This window comes from Apaloderma vittatum, unplaced genomic scaffold (assembly GCF_000703405.1).
Source record: "Apaloderma vittatum isolate BGI_N311 unplaced genomic scaffold, ASM70340v1 scaffold18676, whole genome shotgun sequence".
In the NCBI taxonomy this organism is placed as follows: domain Eukaryota; kingdom Metazoa; phylum Chordata; class Aves; order Trogoniformes; family Trogonidae; genus Apaloderma; species Apaloderma vittatum.
This window is the reverse complement of record NW_009721441.1, coordinates 41,959-59,894: the sequence shown is the minus strand read 5'-3', so window position 1 is coordinate 59,894 and position 17,936 is coordinate 41,959. Positions and strand designations below refer to the sequence as shown.

The 17,936-nt window shown below is 41.5% G+C and overlaps 1 protein-coding gene across 1 annotated transcript; it reads left to right on the top strand.

The window, feature by feature from the left end:
* The first annotated feature begins 2,184 nt into the window (after positions 1-2,184).
* Positions 2,185-11,424, top strand: RIC3 (RIC3 acetylcholine receptor chaperone). Its single transcript, XM_009871403.1, has 5 exons — positions 2,185-2,400; positions 3,616-3,694; positions 5,767-5,860; positions 10,055-10,200; positions 10,937-11,424. Exons 1-5 carry the CDS (start codon positions 2,203-2,205, stop codon positions 11,422-11,424), a joined length of 1,005 nt encoding a protein of 334 aa, XP_009869705.1. The 5' UTR covers positions 2,185-2,202.
* The last annotated feature ends 6,512 nt before the right edge of the window (positions 11,425-17,936 follow it).

Sequence of the window (17,936 nt, the reverse complement as noted above, 5' to 3'; positions counted from 1 at the left end):
GTTCTTACCTGACTGTACCCTTCAGTGGCATGGATTTCATTTGGCCGGGGGTTTGAAGGACGTGCAAGCTGAACAATGTTAGGTTCACCCGAAATACACGACTTCTATGCTAGAGCTACCCTTCTGTTGCTGCTGTGCAGATTCTTGGTGTTTTAAGAACCTGAATATGGGTTGTAATAATAGAAGTTTGGTGAGGAGGATTGGAAACACACTCGAGTGACTCGCAGGTGAAGAAAACACATGTATTATACTAATCCTTGTTTAGTCTCGTGTGTTGACAAGTAGAACCCGTGTGTTTGGGTAACACAGGCCTGTGACAGGCTTGGAGGCACCCTGTGGAACATGCCTGGGATTCTTGCCCTGCTGTGGGAAAGATCAGAGCACGGTGGTAGCTGTGCCTGTGTGAATCCCTGGTACAGAGCACAGCCAGCAGGTTTGGTGGTGTTCTAGCACGGACCACGCTCCCAGGTGCCTGTGGTCCCACTTGTGTGCCTCTGCCCCGGCGCTGCTTCGGGGATCCCTCGGCCGGTGAGGTAATGGAAATAAATTTACTCTGCATTTCATCTGTGGTTCCTGTGTCCTGCCTGTGCTGGCTCACGCAGGTTCATTGGCACTGTATAAAGGTACAGGTTTATAGTTTCACTGCAGAATCTCTTAACACCGAAACCCTGAATGATGGCTGATTTTTTTTGGGGTAGCACATCAGGGGCAGTACTCTGAGGGCACGTTGGTGAGCCCCACAAAGGCCTGGCTGAGTGTGGAGTCACCTGCATGAGGGGTTGGAGGGTGGCACTGTGTTAACTTCTGCCCCTGCCACTCTCAGCTCTGATCCTGCAAGAGCACAGAGTGTTTTCCCACAGCAGTGCGGTTTTGGGCAGTTGTCAGTTAATGTTATGGTGCTGTTCTGGTGGATGGACTGTATCAAGTTGATCTGACAGAAAAATTTGCTTAAAAAACCCATCAAACAACAACAACAAAAAAGTTGCCCCTGGCTTTTTTTCAGTGATGTCTGGCTAATGAATGATGTTCATACCTGATCTGGCACAGCCTGCTTTAAGCAGCGCTGCCATGAGCTGACTAATCACAGCCACAGTCAGATGCTTAAAATAGGTGACATAAATACTCTTTCCATTGTCAATATGTAGTATAAATACTCTTGTCCTTATCCTGCAGATGACATTCCAGCAGGAGCTGGAGTGTGCCTGGTGCAGAGCGAGCGCTCAGCGTGTTCCTCCTGCGCCCCAGCACCTGCCTTTGGCTGAGGACGTCATACCTCACCCCAGCTGATCCGTTTCAGATGAGAATTTATAGTCCATGTTTCCAATTTGACAGCGAGAATTTCATTACTCCTGCTCTGTAGACCAAACTTCATATCACCTGAAGTAATTTTTTTATTGGAAGAGTAAATCTTGATTGCACAGTTCAATTCATATCTCTGTCATTAGTTCAGTGAACTGATAACTGCAGTTACCTGACAGAAGTTTCAGAGGCTTGAAGTAATCATGTCACTCTTGAAGTTAATAAAACGCTTATTGTAGTCTTGGGGGCAAAATGCCTCTGAATAAAACATTCTCAAAGTTTACTACTCTGTGTTAGAACTCGGTGTTAACAGAAGGCTTTAAGGAGGGAAATGGCACTTTTGCTAATAAAGCCATTTTCAAAGGCCTGAAATCTGTGCTGAGCAAATGCTGCAGTCGTGTTTCAGGATGTAAGGTGGGTAGTGGTTTATACATTAACACGCCTTTGTGTAATACTGAAAGATCAGGCTCACAGGAGAAACCCCAATACATTGTTGTTGGGCTTTTTGAGCAGAGAAACAAAAGTAAAAGCGTTTGGGTTTTCGTCCTGTTAGGGATGCTGATTCATAGGGTCTTCAGACACATATGTACGTGTTAAAATCCACGTTCTGTTAATTGCCCTGCCAGCTTTTCCTCTTCTAAAAATCAAGAGAGTAATTACACATGCCTAACTCCTAGCACTGCATATAGTAAGTAAGTGACTGAGGATTGACTTTACAGAGTTAGTATTTACAGTCCAACAAGTTACCGTATTCATCCGTGGTGATGGATTTAAAAGCAGAGAAAGTAGGTCTGCCACACCTGCTGCAGTTTTAGGCTGTTATGTAACAGGGTGAAGAGTAATAGAAGAAAAATAATAGTCGCTTTTTTTTTTACAGGGAAGCTTGGTCGCTTTCCACCGAGGATGCCTTACCAAGCTGCTCCCGACAGCCGAGCTGCCACTCATTTCCCAAGGTCTCACCTTGCTGAAGCAGTTGCCAAAGCCAAGGCAGGTGGAGGTGGTGGTGGAAGCACTGGTGGAACTGGGAGAGGCCTCGTGGGGCAGATTATCCCTATATATGGATTTGGCATCTTCTTATATATCCTGTACATTTTATTTAAGGTAAGACCAACATAAATCAAACAGTTAGGGAAATAACAACTTGAAAAAAAAAAAAACAACCTCAAAACAGAACCCATAGTCCCATTTCTTTACCTTGTTCCAGTTCAGCATTGCTCAGAAAAAAGGGCTTATGCTGGACCTTTGTCTGGTGGTTGAAAGATTGGTGTATCCTGTGGTTTTTGCTATTGCAAAGACTAAGAAGGCAGGGACGGGTTGCTGTGATGCTGTATGGCTTCTGACCTCTTACTTTTTTTCCCCCTCCCTGGAAAACGTGTATGTCTAGAACAATGTTATATTAATTTTTAATATACACATAGTCTTCTTTTCTGTTACATGTGACTAAATATTATGTGTATGGTGTATGTCACATATTGTGTTATGCATATGAAGTGGAGAGGGGGAGTACAGTTACCACATGGAACAAAAGCACCACGTTGTTTGTTGCTGGAGAACAGTTTGACCACGCTGGAACTACCCCAGCTGAGGAACTGTTTGAAAGCTAGTTTAAAAAAAAAACAGCCCAAATTCCCCTCAAGTGTGATTTGAACTTCTGATAGCTTTGTGTTACACTGACGTGACTTGCCTGTAGGTGATGACAGCTGAGGAGGAAGGAGAAGTAGACTTGTGGAAATGTTTGTTTTTTCCTTTGAGGGAAGGCTAATCCAGGCTGAGCAGTGTCCAAACAGGTGAACCTGCTCTGGATAGACAGTGGCAAGAACAAAGTGAACTGTGTGAGCTGCTCAGACAGAGCAGATGAAAGAGAGACATTGATATCCTGCGGCTTCTATACAGAGCCAGCCACTATCTTTTGCTGCAGGTGCAAAGTTGGTAGGGAATAACGGCAAAACACATTGCAAGAGGGACAAACAGGGCCACATGGAATTCCTTTATTTCACAGAAATTTAACAATGCACTTTTTTCCCCTTGTATACGCAGAAGAACAGAACAGATAAATATTCTAAAATGAGAAAGTTATTTCTGCTGAGTTATGCTTTCACTATGCTTAAAAATACCATTTGTTCCAAGTGCCTTTCAGGAGTTTTTCAGCTGGCAAGATCTCCCAGGCATCTGATAGGCTGGTTTTGCTGCTGAGCTTGCTTTTCCATGGTTACTTTCTGGTTCGTTTTAGTTTTCCACCTTTTTTTCTGTTGCCTTTGGGGCTTTATGCTACTACTGTGGTAACTCACAGAAGGGTTGTCTTTTTTCACACATCAGCTGGCTTCCAAGGGGAAAACTACCGCTGGCGAGCGGAAATGCCCTACTGCTGCACCCGGAAACACGAAGAGGAAAATCAGTGAGTATGACTTCTGAGTTACATCTGTGTAGCCGTTAACTCTGTAGAGGTACGGTCCAACGGGTTTCTTAAGTTCTGAGCACACTATAAAGCTGCTGTTCCTCCTCCCAAAGAGGAAAGCAGAGGCTTCTCTGTTGGAATGTGCAAGAGTTAAAGTGAATTACTGCACTGCCACTTTCTAATCTTACTCGGCTAATGAGACTGATTCCACGCTCCCCTGGAAGCAATGGCTTTTCATGAAGTTCATGGAATTAACTGTACGGATTTGCTGAAAAGCTGTGTAGCTAATGATTGAAAATGGATAATAGGATGTCCAGCTATAATTACGCCATAATCCATAATATTCTTATAATAGTATATAAAGATATTAAAAGCTGGCTTCATTTTTTGAATTTGTGAATTCTTAGCCATCACCAGGCACTTCCCTACTTTTTCCCTTCCCTTTTTGCAATGCTCAAAGTTTTCATGAGCTCAGTAAAGGAAGCAAATAGTGTTCCGAAATGTTATTTTGATTTTACCCAAACAGCAGTGGAATAGATTCCACTATTTGTAGACATTTATTAGATAAATTAATAAGCTTACTATTGAAGATTGGCTGAGTAGTTACCATAACAGTATTTAGATGTTTTATGTTTGGCTAGCTAAACTCTAATAGGAAAGAAAAGTACTTAAGGCTTTATAGGAAGTGCTAGCAGTGAGGTAGTTCTCTTAAAATAGCTGTAATTATCTTGACATTAATGTGTATATTAGGAATACCTAATGTACTCAGTGCTATAGATCGTATTTTCTGTGCACTTGTACTGCATTGTGCCGGCAATTTTGTGCAATTTATTAGCAATGGCAATTACCTTTTTGTTTCTCTAATGCTTGGTAAAAGAAACTGACTTTGCAGTAAGTTAAGCATTTACGCAAAGAACTAGATGAAAATTATTCTGCCTTTTTCTAGAGCTCTTCATTTGTATTCCCCAAGCATTCATGGCAGAGCAGGGACAAGTCACTGCGCTGGGAACCTGATGGCTGAGTCACCACTTAGGTAGTGACTTGGAGGGAGTAACTTCCTTTGGCTTTGCCAATTCCCCTTCTCCTATTTTTAAAGCCTCAGACATGCAAAATAATGACATGAGTGATCCATTAAGTAATGACATTCTCTGCAGACTGGAAATCTTTCCAAAAGCAGGATGTCTGTGGATAGCTTTCTCCAGTCCTGCTACGTCGAAGATCCATTGTGCCTTTGTGCTGCTTACCTGGTGTGCCTGTAGCAGCTGAATATTTATCTGACCCAGGCTGGTTTGCTTTTGTTCCGCGGTGTGGAACAGAGAAGTCTCAGCTGTAGGATTTTGAGCATGAGCTACAAAAGCCAAACAACGAGCTCAAGCATTTTTGTGGACATCCATGCTGTTGCATCTTTACTGTTAAGGCGTTTGGCTAAATTAAAGTCAGCGTGGGTGTTCCTGCATGTATGTGTGTGTGTGTCTACTCTTGTACTGTGGACATGGTTTTTTTGGAAAAAAAAAAGCGCAAGCATGGAAATGCCATGCTTTGCTCCTCAGACGGAGCCATGTGGCTAGCTGTCCTTCATCCGGGTAAGCCTGGCAGACCATTAGGACTCTTTACCTGTGCTGGCCCACCTGTGAACTTTATTTTCTTTGATAAAGGTGGTTTCTCAAACCATAGATTTATTAGAAAATGCTCAAGTGACGATTTGTCTCTGTTCCCAAGGACTCAGCAGGGAAAATCCATGAGAACAGTAAACCCCTGTGGTTTCCTTAGACAAAGAAAAAAAAAAGCTATTTTCTGTTCCCCAGCTTTAATCTCTGGGGCATCTGCAGTGCACCACTTGCTCTGCTTGTTGGGAGGTTGCTCAGGAAAGAAGGTGCTTTCTGTGTGTCCTGTTACCAGTGGCAATAGTCTTTGCTGTCTTACACCAGGAGAAGTAGGAAGAACTCTAAGCTGCATGTTCTGGTTTCCTCACAGCCAGTTTGGTTTGGTACAGCATGTGTAACCTGCCATAATGGCACAGGGATACATTCTTGAAGCTCATACTGACTGATCTTGGGATCTTTATTTTACAGCTGACTATGAGCTCACTCAACTTCAGGAAAAACTGAGAGAGACAGAAGAAGCTATGGAAAAATTAATCAACAGAGTGGGACCCAACTGTGACAGGTATGTTTCAAATTACAGCGTTTTTAGGAGAGATTCTGCTCTCACTAGAAATTAAACTTTATTACATCGGCTATATTATTTTTAGTACTACTTCAACCTGTAGAAATTTGATTTTACATACCACACTTTTTGATCTGCAATTTTTCTTTTCAGCATCTATATTTAAAATTACTGGGTTTTTTCCAACTTCATTTTCTGTAAACAGAAAAGCAACTATCCCTACCTTCCCTCTTTGTACAGTGTGTTATTTGGAAGATAATGACAGGTATATGTAAACAAAATAAAACGCCTACATTTAAAGTATATAAAACTATCTGTCTTATATGACCAGAGTAATATTCTGAACGATTGCTATGAGATCCATTTGTTTTATGTTATTTTCCAGTTCTGTGGATTATTTTTCTAAATAGAAATGCTGTTGTAATTTATGTAAATGCCCATTAGAATATCCATAGAATATTTCTTTAAGGGCAGAATTGTATGATAATTTGATTCCATAACTTAATTCCCTCCGGTAAGCAGTAAATCCATGCATGTTCTTCTAAATATAAAAAAAAGCAAGAGTAGTAAAATCAAGATTTAAAAATTTATCATGTTTATTAATGTTTGCTATAAATCTGAGATCACTTGTCTACATTATAAAGAAATACTGCAAACAAGCCTGTGTTTTTCGTAAGGAGTGTAACAACACATCAGTGGGACGACGCATAACTAGAGTGTGAAAATTGAAATACCGTGAATACTAAGGGAACACCTGCAAGCAAAGAAAGCTGGCTGTTCAGGTTGTAACGCGTGTTCACTTTGTCTGGATCAGTCAACGGCTGCTTTAACCCAGCCTGTAGGAACAATTCAGTGCCGAACTTGCAGGTTATGTGCGTTCCAACGGCAGTTTCCTTGGCCGTGTTGCGTTGCCCGCTTTGCACCATGCCCTAGATTGTGGTTGCGCTTGTCTCTGCAGGACAAGGGGCCAGACTTGCCCGTGTTAGGCCCGGCTCCAGCAGGAGAACCCCTGAGCTGCCCTGGTTTTGTTAGTGAAACACAGGGATACTGTTTGGGCTCTTACTCATCTTTGTTTTGGAGAGCTAACACCTACCTTTATGCTGCCAGAAACAGGCTTATGAGCTGCTCAGATATTGCGCTGACTCTCAGGGTAGGGTATATTTTTACTGAGAAAATGGGTTTAAGGTCTGATCCAGTACTTGTTCCACTCCGTGTTATTGGCTCAGAGCCGCTATTTAGTAGAACTTCCCTTCTTTGTTCAGCCGAACTATTTATACAGATGGATCTAAAGGCCTCGGGGGAAATCAGAACCTGAATCTAATAAAGAAGTTTGTATGTAGCTTTTTTAAAGAGAAGGGGAAAAGCACCTCTAGATGGAGCAAATAGCTGTTTTTCAAATACACCCAGGCTTTGAAAGCTTTCTTAATCTACACTGTGATACTCATTAAGTTTGAAAACACTGGATGAATGTCTTAAAATAAAATGTATGGTTAGACAGTGTAATTAGAACACTGAGTACAGTGCTAGGCTTGTTCAGTCTGTATGCTCATAGGTTTAAATAAAAAGGAAGGAGGAAGAGGGCAAAAATTACTTGACCTCCATTTATTAATCTGCAATTAATCAGAAATACAACAGAAAAGTCAGAGAAAGAAGTAACTGTTATAAAACTAGTGCTGAAAGACCACAGGTGAGACCATGGCCCATTATACTAGATATGGCCCAGCCTGCCTAGTGAAGTATTAGTAACCAAACCAAAGAATATATTTTGCATTGTCCCCAAAAGAGGTGTATCACCGTAACACACGATGTTTGTACTGGTGCTGAGGTCTGCGCTTGTGCCTGTGTCCTCTCACCACACCTCAGGAGCCTTCTCCTCCCAGCTGAACTGCTCCAGGATTCATCCTGGCTTTCTCCTCTGGGTGAAGAATCTCCATGGTCTGGTATCTCTCAGCAGAGATGAGGAACCTTGCTGGGACTGAAGACTTGGTTGATGGTTATATGGGGCTCTCTGCATTTAAGTCATGCATGTTGCTTTTTTCCAGGCTTTTAGCAGAGTGTTTCAGTGTTGGGATAGTGATGTAATGGGTACAAAAGGTTTCCCTGTCCATTCTCGTAGATGTCTGATGCGTGTTCTTATTACCAGGGCCTGTAAAATTTAGTATTGTGAAATCCCTTTAGACTGAAGCATACTTGTAAATATTTTTCTCAGTGGAGTATTGTACAATACTCTCTTGTAAAAAAAAAAATAAATCTCAATTTCTGGTAATTAGATAAGAAGTAGAATAAGGCAGCTTGATTACCTGTTTTAAAAGTCCTGTTTATAGGGCTGTCAGTTGGGAAGCTCTACCTTTTTACTGTAAACTGAGCAAATGTGATGGGGGGGAGGTGGCGGAGAGAGAGGCTGTATTCTGTGGAGTGCCATTTTTGGGCTATAGCTGCAGTTTAATAGTGATTATTTTTAAGATCATGAAGCAAAAAAAATACTGGTGGACATGTCTGAGATACCATGTTAGATTATGGCTTTTCACTGAGTCATGATAGTGCTTTAGGAAATGTTCTGCTCTCAGTGTGAGAGTAAGAAACCTTTACTTCACCTGCCAGCGAGCACTTGGGGACTCTACAAAACACTACGAAAAGTAAGAGTTGTGCTGGAGCTACAAACACAGAGAGCAAAAATAATGACCTTTTGTTACACTGTAAACCCTTTGCATCTCTTGTATATCTCTTAGTATTCATAAGTGCATTATACCCTGGTAAATCTCCTCTACGCAGGCAGCCAGATCTCTCATACTTTGCCAACCCTAGAGGCCTTAAATAAAGTAGAAATAGTGCACGGGCTTTGGTTTCTCCCTCTCTGCAGGCAAATTTGTCTTAGAAGCAAGGCATCTGGTGGAGGAATATGCTGAAATAAAGAGACTTTGTGCTACAATAAAACAGCAGTGCCTTCTAATGAGAGTATCCAGCATATTAGGAATTTTCCTATACGAAATGTCACAGTGATGCAGCTGCAGTGATTGATCCCATTACCTGAGCTCGCATATCTCCCCATTGTGCTAAACAGCTCAGCCTCTCTGTCTTCTTCCAGGTGATAGCTATTCAAATTACATACACTTTTGTCTTCAAAAGGAGGATTAGTTTGGCAGTTCTATTACAGCTTCTGTCAAAGGCAGCTAGCTGATGAAACCGTTTCTTTTTGTGTGCCTCTTAATTCACATCTCGAATTGTACATTTGCATAACCCAGGCTTTTGAGAAGATGCTGCCTCACTCTGTCGCTTTTCTGTGGAACGACCTGCCGCTGCAGCTTGAGGGGACTCGGTGCAACCTCCATGTAGTGCTGGGACTGTGTCAGCTTTGCAAAGTGGGGGGCAAAGAGCCCCTCGGGGGCAGCGCCAAGAAGCGATGTTTCACCCTGTGAGTTGGGTGCAAGAGGGTGTGTGTTACACCCAGTCAGAGCTGGGCAGCTGCTCATGAAGTGGGTGGGCCCGCGCCCGAGCTCAGGTCAGTCCCAGACAGCTGTGTGCGCAGCTGTGCACAAATCAGTCCTCTGCCACTCTGCCTCTGATTCTGAAGGGCAAGTTAAAGTTAAATCTAACACCTTCTTTTCATTTTTAAATCTTCCTTCCTGCTTCTCCCTCCACCTCCCTGCCAGGCACATTGTTGACTCTGGATAACAAATAACATGCTGATCTGTCCCACTGACATTTCTTAATGAGGCCTTGCAAATTTAGTACCTTTAATGGTCATAATTAGGGATCATTAGACTCTTGAGACTATTATGTGTAAGACATTTTGATCAATGCCAGGAGCTGTTTTAAATGTAGCACAGATTCTGAAATACATTTTCTTATAATGCTTCAAACAAAGCATGGTCCTCTAATTCTCACCTAATGCTCTTCTAAAAGCCAGAGATTTCTGCAGTGTCTTTTGTGCCATAATTCTTGCCTGTGTGTCATGCTGCCTGCACTTGCCTTCCTTCACCTGTGTCAGTTTGCAGGCGTTGTGGATAAATGGATAAGCCTTTATCCATGGTGATAGCTGAAGTGCAGACCACAGGCAGCTGTTGAATAGTGATCATACTGCAGCCAGGTTTCTTCAGACTGTGCCACTGGGCTGGACCAAACTGTTGGGTTCAAACTCTGTTAATAGTTTGCAATAATAGCGGACTGAATTCTGGTGTCAATATTTTCTAGCAGGAGTCAAAATGTTACAACAGACCAGGAAAAAAGGTTACTTCAGCAACTCCGAGAAATTACTAGAGTTATGAAAGAAGGAAAATTCGTAGATGGCATCTCTCCTGAGAAGGAAGCTGAAGAAGCTCCTTACATGGAGGACTGGGAAGGTAAGCAAGAGCCTTTCTTATGGTAAGTAAAACTAAGTCATTCTTTGTTCCAATGTTGTAAAAATCAACTCCAGAAAGTCTCTCTTTTAAAAATGCTTTATTTTAATGTCCTTTCTGTTCCTTGTTACATAAATGTGTTTTCAAGATATACTAGCTGAGCTACTCACTATCATAATTTTAAATGCAGACTTAATTCCTTCCTCTTTAAGAAGCTTTCAAAAATGATTCAAAACATAAAGCATAAACAGTGGCCTCAAGCTCTGTTTTCTTAAGTTCACCATGCATTTTCTAAAATGAAATGCACAAAGTCTTTGACATATCTGGTTTTTCAGCTTTATAAATAACGCTGTTTATAGCAAGTCTTCAAAGCATGAATCAGTCTGTAGACAGAAACAAAAAAGGAATTGATCTATTTAAAGATCCAAGACATGTAATTTTCACTTGTTAGCTCCCATAGCTTTTGGGAAGCTCAGCTATTGACTCCTGAAAGTCAGGGATGGTATCCAGGCTCCCTAAAAAATACATGGAGTTTTCTCATCATCTCCCAAGAAGTCGTGTTTTGCACATTCTTGCTATGCATTTAATACTGTGACATATACATGGCATTAAATATATGACACTTAGCCTGGCAGTGCTAAGAAAACCTGTTCCAACAAGCTTGTGCATCCATCACTGAAGTCAGAACTACTTTTAAATGCTGGTAACGCTTCAAACTGCTTATCACTTTATTCCTAAGGTTATCCAGAAGAGACCTATCCTGTCTACGATAATTCTGATTGCTTCAAACGCAAACAGGACACAATCCTCGTAGATTACCCAGACCTGAGCCAGCCCTCTGCAGAAGAGCTGGCAGAAAGAATGGAGGGCATGGAAAATGAGTATCTGTGCACTGAAGCCCTGCTAGCTGACCTCCCCCGGAGAAGAGCCGGTCATGATTTAATGCAGAAAAAGGACGAGGTAACTGGCATCACTGAAGAGGAGGGGGACCTTCATCACAGCCAAAGCGCTGAGGAGTGCTGCTGTTGTTACGAGGATGACGATCCTGCTATCGTAGCGGAGAACGCTGGATTCCACTCCGAGAGCTGCAGTGAAGCAGAGGAGTCAACCCAAGAGGACCTGTCTACAGAGTCTGAAAATGAAAATGCAGCACTGAAAAAGCAAAAGGCTGGCGATTCAGATGAAACAGGCACACTGAGAAAGCGCAACATGAAAGGACTTGAGTAATAGGGGCAATAGTGGCTGTTACCTAGATGGTGAAGGTAGAGGCCATAAACTGTCACTCACGTGTTTCTTGTTCCTGATGAAGACTCCTCTTACTAATTTCATTCCTGTGGTAACAATCAGTCACATCAGCTACCCGAACACGAAGCCAATGCCCTCTTTCATGCAGTCTTATTTATTACCATGGCTTATTACCATGACACTGCCATCAGCACCTTGTCCTTGATTACTGGAGAATGGTATCTGGGAGCAGATTATTCAGTTCAGATATTTGTGATTCTTTCCTTTCCAGTTCTGAAGGGACAGTCCTTGTTTTTGCCCTTTTGCCATCCTAGAGTTAACCAAGCATCTCTTCTGACTTTCTCAAAAACATCTGTTTGTGTGCTACCAGTTATGAAAATTAATCAAATCTCTATATATTTGAGATTACCAGGAAGCTGAAGGAGAAGGCATGTCTCCTTTCTCTTACCTGAACATCGACTGATGAGCAGACCAGACGACAGCCACACACATGAATTTCTCAACCCTGTCATTGCTGCTGTGCGTCCGATAAACTGTTGTCGCTAAAGTCCATAGAATTCATAGGGTACCCCAACCCACAGCCCATTTCCCAGCTCACTCCGTGCTGCAGGACCTGGAGCCGACCCTGTGCTACGTTCCAGCAAAAACGGGAGCAAGACTGAGGCGTTAGGAGTTGTTCTTTGCCTTTGCCACAGTGAAGCCCCCACATGAAAGCAGGAACTGGACTGTACTTTGTCTTAGAGAAGAACACTAAAAACGTCCCTGGGGATTAACAAAAAAACGAAGAAAAGGCAGCAAGAAGGTTTGACCTTTAAAAGTAGAGAAGAGAGCAAGAGCAAAGCTCAGACTGAAACAAAACCCAGCCATCTCCAGGCCTTAAAGATCTCCCTCGGTGCCCCCCGACAGACCCAGTGCACACTCAGTGCAAACAGTCAGGCTTATTAAAAGCACACACTCCTTTACTTAGAGCATTTCTCACCTAGCAAATTAAATGGCTATACTTTTTATTAAAGCTAAAAGAAACAGCATGTGTTGTTTAAATGAAATATTCTGATAAAACTAGATTTAAAATGCCCAACAAATGCTTAATTCTTCCTGGCTATTTCTTAGTTGTTAAAGATCATTTCACACATTTCATGGGATCAGAAAAGCAACACAAGTGTAAGAAAGATCAGCGCTAGTCCCAAAAAATTCTGTAAAGAGGATTAGCATTACAGGTAAAAAACCACAACTTAAACAGCACGGGAAACTCCATACTTGGTGTAGGTGGTTTATCTCAAGGTGTGTCTGACCTTGGGTAGTGAAAGACAGAGTTGTTTTAAACAAATTAAGTTTAATATTTCTGCACAGTGTTCTGTATTGACAAACACCAGAACCTCTATGACATACACAAGGTAAATTATGTGAAAATACAAAAATCAGTTATTGCACATACTGGTAAATAAATACATTTGCTACAGAATACCAAAGTTTCTTTAAAAAAATTACTTTGTAAAAGCACATTCTTGCAGGTTTATCTAAAACCTTATATAGGTCTGAATAAAAATGAGATACCTGACTACTCGAAACAGGTCAAGACAGTCTTGTGTGCAAACAAGTGTAACTTATTACAGGCATTATGAAAAAACCATGACTGGTTAAATATTAGTTCTCATACTTAAGACTTTTTTTGTCATTTTTGATATTTTTCACTCTTTAAGCCCCATATAATGTAAAGGAAATCTAGACCATAACATAATTTCTACAGTATATCATTGGTTTATTTAAGAAAGGCAAAGAGATGAATTAGATGTTTACTGTGGAAAAATAGCAAAACAAAACAAAACCCACCCTAACTAAACTGGGTTTTTTTCATTTAATGGGGACAGAAGCATTCGTATAGCACGTACATTTTCTACTTATCAAAGTTTAAGTAAGCAAGTCAGAAACAAAGGTGTATTTTTCTTTGCAGGCAGATACAGTTTCAATGCATTGTAAAACGGGTATTGCCCATTTCACATCTAACTAAGACACTGGAGCTTTCAGCCTGTCACTAGTTGGATGAAGGCAGTGTAGTTTTTAGGGAAATACAAAAACAGTTCCATGTCTGCCAGGAACTCTCAGAAATTAACCAACCACCTCAAAAGTATTTGCTTTCTGAGAGGTACATCAAGTTACAAAACATCCTCCACAGGTATTTTTCCCTTGTTGCCCTGCTCTTGAGTATAAGAAATTCTTCCAAGAAAAAAAAAAAAAGGAAGAAACAAGAGTGCCAGTCTTGTAACGATGGGGTAGGGGCTGACTCACTCAGTGCATGGATCAATCCCCCTGGAAAGTCAGCTCAAAGCAAAAGCAGATGCTCTCTAATGCAGACGCTTACATGCAGAGCATTTAAGAGATGATTTTTATTTTTATTTTTTTTCCAAAAGAAGGATTTCACTTGTTCAAAATTATTTTAAAAAGGATTTCAAATAACTGACTCTCTTAGAGATATTTTCCAATAATCAACGCCAAGACAAATTAAAATCATGGTTTATGCTGTCAGTGTGATCAGTGGGAAAGAACACTGAGTAATCCCCATGTATCACCAAAGGCAATTTTTTAAGCCTATGTATGTATGTATGTATGCACATGCATGTGTACACAACACAAATGTTCGCACATCTAACATTGGAAAATATTGGGAAAAATCATAATTAAATCCACTCCTAATACTGAGAACGCTGCTGTACCTGGCATGCCCTTTACACTCTGTATATAACCACAGGAATACCTTATTGGCCTGGCACCAGGAGTAGGATATTTTATTTTAGAGAAACCGTTAGTTTCAATCTCAGAAAAAGGAGAATTTTACACTTTTAAGATACCAACAAAATTAACAAAGCTTCAATTTTTTTTTTTTTGTTTTCTCATACATGTTTTACAGTAACCTGCTGGAAAAGGTTTGTTTCTTATAGACCTTGTTTCTTAAGGGAATTCCCTGTGTCATTTGCTAATTCTTGGGCAGGGTCAGTTTTCCATTATTATCCCTTAAAACATGGGCAACGATTAGCAGTGTTTTGGTTTTCTAAATACCCTGTTTAGTTGCAGCAATGACAACACATAATTTGTCACCACATTTAATAGAAAAGTTTGCTTTCTTCACCAGTAGGATGTTTTAGCTCACCCTCCGAGCGTCAACAAGGCTTCCTGGGATGTTTGTAAAAGGAAAATTTGGTGTCCCTTCCACACACAATCTTCTGAAGTATTCACACCAGTAATTGCCAATTTCTGAGATGCAGCTAAGCCCACATTTAAACACAGACAGATGAAAAGATATTAGGACTCTTGTAGGGACACCAAGCGCGGCATTACGGAGAGAGAACAGGAGTGAGACGTGCTCAGTGACACCAGCAGGCTTTGGATAGGCCCCGAAGAGAAAGAAGTGGGTGACAATGTTATAATGAAAAAAGTCTGCACATAAATCAAGCTGTTTAGGAGAGAGATAGATAAATGGTACTGGCAGAGTTCTTACCAGCACAATGCAACGCCAACAGTGCCCACTGCAGCCCATGAAGGAACACGTTGCTCCATGACCCACGGTGAGCGGGGCCGAGAAGCGAGCCAGTGCTCCGGTGAGAAACCTCCCTCCCGGCACTGCTCCGCTCGCAGCCCTGCCTCGCCAGCACGCTGGAGTGCCTCCACAGCACTTGCTCTTCTGGAACTGCACTCCTTGGACTGCACATGCCTTTTTCTGGGCATAGGGCTCAGTATAGCCAAGTATAATAAAAAAAAAAAAAAAAAAAAGTGTTCTCTCCTTATATGCAGTGGAAGTGCATGAAAAGTTCAAATAACTAAAGAGCCACAGGTCCCAGTTTTTGCCTTCAGGAGGAGCTCTTTCTTCCATCTTAGGAGAGCTGTATCTTAATGGCTTCGGTTCTGCAGTTGCTTTGCTAAGCCTTCATGCAGGTCTTTGCAGCCATGTCCTCTGACTGGTGACAAGGACACGGAGAAACACGCCCTGTTACCCAGCAGGGTGGCAGTGAGCACGTAATAGTTGCATGGCTTAGTGAGAAACCCGTTGCATGTGTTTTCCTTATGTGGTGGCTGCTTGCATGAATGCTAAGGGGCTCTCATCCTCCAGATCCAGGCAGATATAAATGAAGAAGAAAAAGAGAAAGGAAGATTATTTTCTGAGAAACAAGCATATCGCTGATGGGCGCTGTAAAAGTAAGCCTACTTACACTGTCATCATTTACACCCTGCTCCTAGCAGCCAGCTCTGCTATACTAGTAAAGCAGTTGCCTTCATTGTACAGACCCCAGATCCCCGGCGTCCACAAAACCCAAAGAAAGCACACAGTTGGCAGGAAGCTTAAATTCATCATACAGGTGGCAATAGATCAGCGAGCGCTGAAACCCACTGCTATAGAAAAAGAGAAATGCGGGCTCTAGCATGAAGGTGCTGAGCTTTTGCATGTACAGTTCAAGGAGGCAACTGTTAGAAAAGCCATCCTGCAAGTCACAGCTGACACCCTGAGAATACAGAAGAGTGAATCCCTTTACGTATGTTCTCCAGTGTCTTGGTCAGAAGCCTATAGAGCAGTTTAAAAATTCACCAACAACCTTGAATTGCACAATGTGATGAATACCCCCACTGAGGATTATGCAACTGGAATTCAAGGCCACCCTACTTCGAAATGAGAACATATACGCAGGGAATTTAACACATTTTAATTCACAGACTTTTAACTTTATAGGTTTCACTGACCGCTTTCTGGAGTGTCCCCATATGGAAAAATCTGCACGTTTGAAACGGAAGTTATAGATGGAAAAAAAAAATCAGGGCACTTAAGGAAATTGTAGTAATGAAAACTACTAAGCAGTTGAATAGCATCCCCCACCTGCAAAAAAGTATTTGAAGTGGTATCAAACAGGAATCCACCCTTGTGCTACGTAGTCCAAAAGACAGAATGACCAGTGCTTTTGCAAAAAGGTGGATTTTTCTTTTTTAAAAAGAAGAAAAAAACCCCAAGCCCCATTGTCCTAGTGTCACTGAATTCAGCAACTCTTGAGAATCCACGATAGTTAGAGCCATATTCCACTATCAGCTTTTTAAGATGACATTGCTACAAATCTTGTAAAAGTAACCATCAGTGCTCTAGCCCTACTTCAATACGAAGTTAGAATTAACAGTTCACAGCATTTTTATATTTTCAGTCTACATTATAAAACACTGAATCTCCCAATACATGCAGTTAGGAATTAAATATAGCTTAACTGTTCTTTTACTTAGAAAAACTCAGTGGGTCTGATTTTATTGCAGAGCAATGTGACATTGCTCAGGTTGTGACACTTGCAGAGTACCCTCATGTTTGTTCTGGGCCATCCTCATAAACTAACATGTGTGAAACTTGATTTCAGTGTAATTTCAATTGCCTGATAAGAACTGTCTGTAGTAACATGGTTTGGTTTTCAAGTATTTCAAACTGAAGTGACACAGTTAAGTCTTCACAACGAAGTTCAAAACAGAGACCTTTTTGTCTACTAGTAGGTCACCCGTGGCAATAGCCAGAACACAGGTTTAAGGATGAAGAACTTGGCCCTAGTGCCAGTTCTAAAAAAGAACTCTTTGCTTGTTTGTCTGCTTTTATAAACTGCAAATCACCGTTTCCCTGCTCTTAAAAGGATAATACTACTTACCTGCTGCTCCTGGACTGGTGTAAGGCTCTACAAGCTGATGTGTAGCTTCTTTGTGCTGTTTTTAGTTTGTGTATGTTTCTTAAGGCTCATATTTACTAACCTCATCACAGATTGCCCCCAAGATGGAATATACCGCAGTAAGCAAAAGGATCTGCAAAAGGATCAACAGAAAGCCCCCCAAAAGGCTCTCATTTTGGTGAGAGGGCTGTACCTCTGGGCCAGGTCCTCACCCTGTGTTCCAGATGCTGTATGAACAAGGCATCACAGGATGCCACTCTGCCAGTAGTAAGATTCCTGGCTGAAAAAAAAAACCCCAACCCTCTGTCAATCAAGGCATAGAGTACTAGAAGCTAATGACTTTGTCTAGAAATCCTGTTGTTTTTTCCTTAGACGAAAAGTTTCTATTTTTAGTATCAAGTATCAAATCTCCACCTGTAAGGCAGCAGAAAATGAGGCAGAGACTTTAGTAGAAAAACACTGCTCTGTTTGTGTGTAGCGCTGGAAGTAGTGACCTTCAGAAATAAACGTAGTGGTACACAAAAAAGTAGTATCATAGAGCAAAACCCAAGGGAAGTGTATTGCAATAGCGACGGTACGTTTTTCCAGCAGGACTATCAAGCACTGCTGGTATGGCAATGGAGAAAATTTCTGGAAAAGGCAGCTAGTTGCCTCTCAGCCAAATCAACTTGGTACACCTAAGCAACTTCACCAACTACATCTTTAAAAACATTTTTAAACCAGCTAAAAATTACCATACTGTTTAAAGACACATCAGGATCAATTAGGCCTACTTCTAGCCAGTGAGTACAGGAGATTCTCCCTAGGGAAGAGAAC

What these genes read in the sequence shown, in the direction of transcription:
- RIC3 (XM_009871403.1), top strand. Translation starts at nt 2,203, where the DNA reads ATGCCTTACCAAGCTGCTCCCGACAGCCGAGCTGCCACTCATTTCCCA. An exon ending in TCCTGTACATTTTATTTAAG is followed by an intron (nt 2,401 to 3,615) that starts GTAAGACCAACA and finishes TTCACACATCAG; the next exon opens with CTGGCTTCCAAGGGGAAAAC. An exon ending in GTGGGACCCAACTGTGACAG is followed by an intron (nt 5,861 to 10,054) that starts GTATGTTTCAAA and finishes ATTTTCTAGCAG; the next exon opens with GAGTCAAAATGTTACAACAG.